This window comes from Limulus polyphemus, unplaced genomic scaffold (genome assembly GCF_000517525.1).
Source record: "Limulus polyphemus unplaced genomic scaffold, Limulus_polyphemus-2.1.2 Scaffold4637, whole genome shotgun sequence".
Classification (NCBI taxonomy): Eukaryota; Metazoa; Arthropoda; class Merostomata; order Xiphosura; family Limulidae; genus Limulus; species Limulus polyphemus.
The window spans coordinates 30,904-37,113 of record NW_013670247.1 but is presented as its reverse complement, the minus strand read 5'-3'; the positions used below and the strand labels follow the sequence as shown (position 1 = coordinate 37,113).

General features: G+C 34.3%; 1 protein-coding gene across 4 annotated transcripts in view; it reads left to right on the top strand.

Moving 5' to 3' along the window:
• Positions 1 to 3,142: 3,142 nt before the first annotated feature.
• The window catches only part of LOC106471463 (28S ribosomal protein S23, mitochondrial-like), a 7,540-nt gene continuing 4,472 nt past the window's right edge, over positions 3,143 to 6,210 (top strand). For 2 of the 4 annotated variants that reach the window (XM_022400078.1, XM_022400076.1), the window contains exons 1-2: positions 3,143 to 3,230; positions 5,350 to 5,511. In XM_022400078.1, the coding sequence (XP_022255786.1) occupies positions 3,187 to 3,230; positions 5,350 to 5,511 (206 nt within the window). In that variant the 5' untranslated portion in view covers positions 3,143 to 3,186. Of the gene's footprint in view, positions 3,231 to 5,349; positions 5,512 to 6,098; positions 6,128 to 6,210 lie in introns of all 4 variants that reach the window. The other 2 variants (XM_022400077.1, XM_013932066.2) reach the window with 2 other exon arrangements.

Sequence of the window (6,210 nt, the reverse complement as noted above, 5' to 3'; positions counted from 1 at the left end):
TAACAATTAATCCATGATAGGAAACCCACTTAAATTGCTTCAAAGTTCAATGTACTAACGAGAATCCGGGTAAATGCAATCAATTGGTCTTGACTTGAGTTCTGAAGGAAGGAATTACATCTCTGAAATTCGTGACCTATGAAAATTTGTTGACAGGGGTGAAGTGCCGGTGATGTAAGTAAAATATTCTTTTGTCTAGACTTTGCATCAAATATCTTAACCAGGGGAATGATATGTGACTGCCCAGTTGCCAAGGGCTAGTAGAGAATGCTGAGGAGTTTTTTTTATGAAGTGTCACCAGAGATAGGCGCAGGGGACTTGTATTAAGACCATGCAATTCTGATTACAAGATCCTATGTGTCAAACAACTAATTAGGAGAGAAAATAAATGTCCATTAGTTACGAAGAGTGTTGCAGTCACTTTTGATGAAACAGTTTTATTCACTCACATTAATGTTTGTCTGAATGCTTCTCTGCAACTTGTAAGACTTTGTATCAGTAATATGGTACAGTATTTTTACTGCTATAGCTTTGGACGTATTGTTGCTTATAGTCGTAACCATAATTAGTGGCCTAAGTGTGATGATTCCTGAGGCATCTGATTGTGTCAAGGAGTCACTTAATTGTGGTGAATAACATTTTACACAATTCTTATAGTGCGCAATTTATTCATAAGCTAAAGTGTTTGAAAACTTAGAAGCAAAACAAAATTTATCTTCTTGAGAGGTTCATTTGATTTTTAACAAATCTTGTATCAGAAAGACATATGCATAGGTAAAAAAATTGTCCAGATTTTCAACGATTCAGATGTGACATCTTTGATTCAGGTGCAGTCCATGCAACCTTCTGGTGTTTCACCTTTTTTTTTGCACTGAATTGCAAGTATATATGGTTATTATATTATTTATGTGTATGAAAAAATGCTGTTATACAAACATTCGTAATATGTAGACGTATATCTTCTTAGTGACTTTAATCAAGTAGCTTGGAATGATACTGGACAATCAATGGACTTTGAAAAACACATTTTCTCTTTAATTTATGTATGGCTGAAACATGTTAATTTTCTTAAAGATTTCTCTGGTACATTGTGGGGAACTCATCATCTTACTCTTTTGTTGTTATTTCAACCTTCAAAACAAGACTTTAAATATTTGTTTGAGAACTGTAATATGTACTCCATCCTCTGGTTTCGGAGGCCCTCTTGGCTCTATGGCAACAGTATTTAATAGTTGGTGTGGAGTTGAATTTGTCCAACATTCTGAGATCCCTATTCTTTACTTCCTTCATAACCATCCCAACTTTTATCACTATAGATGGAACGCTATCCCACTTTCTATTACTGTGATGTTTGTTGACATTTATGCCTCTTTTTTCGAAGCCTCTCTTCTGTTACTTGCCCCCCCCCCTCCCTAGAACATCAGACCTTATGGAAGTTTCCCTTCCCTTTGGCTTAAAAATGGAAAACAGGAGTTTTCTGCTTCCTGGATTTGCAAAATCTTTTGTATCAATAATGTTTATAACTCTTCTCACAAGTTTTTTTTCTTCTTTCGTCCAATGGAATCACAAACAAATTGAAACATTTTAAATTGACAAAGTACCTTTTCTTTGCATAGCTTTTAGTTTTACTCTATGTTCAATATTATAAATTAATATAAGCTCGCATATATATATATATATATATGATTTAATAATAACGCTATGGTAAACAGTGTGGGTCAAACAGACTCGAAACATAATAGGAGGGTGTATACTCATTTTCAATGATCTTTCTCTATCCACCTACATATATATATCTTGTTACATTTTATTTCCAACAGATGAAAGGAGACCAGTTGTCTCATCTAGTTCGATTTTCTACCACTACTCTACCCCAAACTAAATATAGAACTTCCTTCCTTAACGGAAGTCATGACCTCTAGTTTTACTGCCTGCACAATTTGTTTTGTTTTTTAATTTAACATGCCTATCCATACATCCCAAGGTCTATTCGATTTTAGAAAAGCTAGCGGTTGCGGGTTTTTACATTTTTGCCACGTTTATTATAAAAAAGATAAAATTAGGAATCTAATTTAAAATGCTCTATTTACAAAACAATAACATTAATAATATTTTCAACAGTTTATATGGATTTACAGAGCAAACTTGTTTTTTAACGACGTTCCACTAGGCTAATCTGGTATCGTGACTTACATGATCTATGGTATACCAAAACAAACATTTTATTTAGATACTGTTTTTATTGTTTGATAATCGACTTTTGATACTCACATGCTTTCCTTCAGTTTGAATTTATTTCTGTTCTGATCATTTAAATTACCTAAAAATATGAAGTTAACCAGGTGAAATAAAACAGTTTGCTGTAAGAATAGTGTTGATAACTATTAAGAACATTTCTCTATTTTTAATTCAAATAAATAAATCATATTATCAAGACTTTGGTTTGAATTTCGTGCAAACCTACACGAGACTATCTGCGCTAGTCCTCCCTAATTTAGCAGTGAAAGACTAGACGGAAGATAGCTAGTCAACCCCACTCACCGCCAACTGTTGGGCTACTCTTTTACCAACGAATAGTGTGGTTGACCGTCACATTATAACGCCCACACGACTGAAATGGCAAGCATGTTTGGTGGGATGAAGATTTGAACCCGCAGATTGCGAGTCGAGTGTCCTAACCATCTGGCCGTGTTACATGTTTTGTTTGTTTTTACAGCAAAACTACGTAATTGATTTTATCGGTGGAAGTCCAGTAAGGACGTACTATAACAAATATAAACAGAAAATTTTATCTACGAAATTTTTTGGTTTGAAAAATTGTCAATGAATATTAGAATGACATCAAAATATGCATAAAGATTTAAATATTTAAAACTTAGTGTATAAGTATTGAACAAGGTAATACTCTCTGAATTTATGTCATTGTTTTTATACTTTGACTATATATCAGCAATCATTATTTAATTCTTATTCTCCTTAACCAAAACAGCAATTATAACCTTTAAAAACAGAAATATGCTTGTACACATATATATCTGTATATAAAATATATACTTATGTAACATGATTGTTTTGTAATTTCCAGATTTTGTTTTGTTATTCGACGCATTTCGTGTCGGTTGAGACTGACAGCACTTCTCCTTTAAAAAACTAGAGGGCGTCTCCAAGCCGGAGAACCGTGTTGATATGGCTGGTGCAAGATTGGAAAAGTTGGGGACAATATTTTCCAGGTACTTTTAATCCTGTATCGTTACAGCTTGCTTTCCTCTTCCCCCAATTTTCTCTTCTATTAAACTTGTAATGCTATCCAGTATGATCACTTTTTATATTTTATTTGCAAATATATTCCTCAACGTAAAACTATTAATATTACTACACTGTATTCAGTAACACTAATACTATTACTAGTATATAAGATTCCGATTACGCGACATTTTATGCATAGTTTACATATGACTTCGTAATTAAACTTTAAAGGTGAGATAAATGTTACCAGATTTATAACTTTCACTTAATTATACCTTAATTTGTTGCTTAATCATAATGGCGGCTGCTTCGAGACAGTCAAGGCTAGTACTAGTAGTAGAACTTGGAAGTTTAACACTTTCATTAAAAGTGTTATTTCATAAAGTAAAGAGAAGTTGGTTTATGCTCTAACTCCTAGGATTTTATGTTTGAACCTGTCCAATATGGGTTAATCAACTAGGAATGATTTTGAATACGTCAGTAGGTTATTTTCATTATAAAATACATAGATTTTTTAGCTCCAATGTGGGTTCAGTACAGATCAGTCAGTGAGGGATGCAGTGTTGGCTCAATACATATCAGTCAGTGAGGAATGCTGTGTTGGCTCAATATATATATCAGTCAGTGAGGGATGCAGTGTTGGCCCAATATATATCAGTCACTCAGGAATGCAGTGTTGGCTCAATATATATATCAGTCAGTGAGGGATGCAGTGTTGGCTCAATGTAGACTAGTCAGTGAGGGATGCAGTGTTGGCTCAATACATATCAGTCATTGAGGGATGCAGTGTTGGTGCAATACATATCAGTCAGTGAGGGATGCAGTGTTGGCTCAGTGTAGACCAGTCAGTGAGGGATGCAGTGTTGGCTCAATGTATATCAGTCAGTGAGGGATGCAGTGTTGGCTCAATGTAGACCAGTCAGTGAGGGATGCAGTGTTGGCTCAATATAGACCAGTCACTGAGGAATGCAGTGTTGGCTCAATGTATATCAGTCAGTGAGGGATGCAGTGTTGGCTCAATGTAGACCAGTCAGTGAGGGATGCAGTCTTGGCTAAGCACAGATCAGTCAATGAGGGATCCAGTGTTGGCTCAATGTAGATCAGTCAGTGGGGGTGGGTGGTCACTAGGGGTACTGATGGGATTTATCCAGTTTCCTCTTTCATTACATAGGACATACATACAGTCCATGTATTTTCAGTCGCTACTGGCAAATTTAGTACAAAAATAGAAACACTGTTTATATTTAAAGCTGTTAAAACATTAACTCTACAATGGCATTTCATATTCAAATCCCATCAATCATTTGAGGGATTTCTTTTTTTTCACACATTGTTATACATACTTTCAAGTTAGACACACTTATAGTAAGTGAAATGTTTTTAAGTCACGTGTTATTATTGCTTTTTGTTTAAAAAAATTAAAATAGTTGGCTTTTGAGCCTCGAATCAAAGTCTGAGTATGTAGTCGGTTTGATGTACAATACCAGGCTTATAGTTTTAAAAGTGCTTGAAATTGAATTAAGTTAACCATCATTTCCTCTGGTTACGTGACAAAGTACGACATGTGGAGTGGGTAGATCATGTGCCAAGTAATATTATACAAATAATGTTGAATATTACGATGCTCATTACTCTCATAAAATATAAGTATGAATATTTATTTCACCATTCATTTATAATCTCTACAGAGATATTCACAGTCAAGTATAAGTATATCTCTGCACAACTTTTACAGAGTGTGTAGAAATTATGGTAAATAGATAGAGCTATCAATGAAACAGTATCTTGGTAGCTTAAGGCTGAAGGTCTCTGAAGCACAAACAGTTGAAATGGGTGGCAACTGTCTTGTTCAGAGTGACACTTGAGGAGAAAGTGTCAAAGAAATAGTCTACAAAAGTAGTTCAGATGGAAAGGACAACGTTTCAAAAGACTTCCAGTTTCTTTTCAAATGTCTCGCAAAACTAGGCAGGTGCTGCCCATTTGAACTTGTTTGTTGATGATAAAGACTGCCTGAATCATCTATAAAAGAAATATATATATATATTTTTTTTTTTTGAGTTTCTTCTTTCAAAGAAAATAAGCTCATTCTTTACTTTTTCCTAGGGCTACAGGCCTTATTCGGTCAGGAGCCATGAAGGAGGAGGATATTCCTATGTGGTATAACATATACAAACACTTCCCACCTGAGAATGAGCCGTACTTCGCTCGTAAACCAAAACCTAGAGAAATTGTTCAGATACTGTATCTTGAAGATGTTATTCGGGCGTAAGTTTTATAGAATATAAAGAGTAATCCAGTACAAACAACCTAAAGAAATTGTTCAGATACTGTATCCTGAAGATGTTATTTGGGCATAAGTTTCATAGAATATAAAGTTTAATCCATTACTAACAACCTAGAAACATTGTTCAGATACTGTATCCTGAAGATGTTATTTGGGCGTAAGTTTTATAGAATATAAAGAGTAATCCATTACAAACAACCTAGAGAAATTGTTCAGATACTGTATCCTGAAGACGTTATTTGGATGTAAGTTTCATAGAATATAAAGTGTAATCCAGTACAAACAACCTAGAAACATTGTTCAGATACTGTATCCTGAAGATGTTATTTGGGCGTAAGTTTTATAGAATATAGGGAGTAATCCATTACAAACAACCTAGAGAAATTGTTCAGATACTGTATCCTGAAGACATTATTTGGATGTAAGTTTCATAGAATATAGAGTTTAATCCAGTACAAACAACCTAGAGAAATTGTTCAGATACTGTATCCTGAAGACGTTATTTGGGTGTAAGTTTTATAGAATATAAAGTGTAATCTAGTACAAACAACCTAGAGAAATTGTTCAGATACTGTATCCTGAAGACGTTATTTGGGTGTAAGTTTTATAGAATATAAAGTGTAATCCAGTACAAACAACCTAGAGAAATTGTTCAGATACTGAAGACGTTATTTGGATGT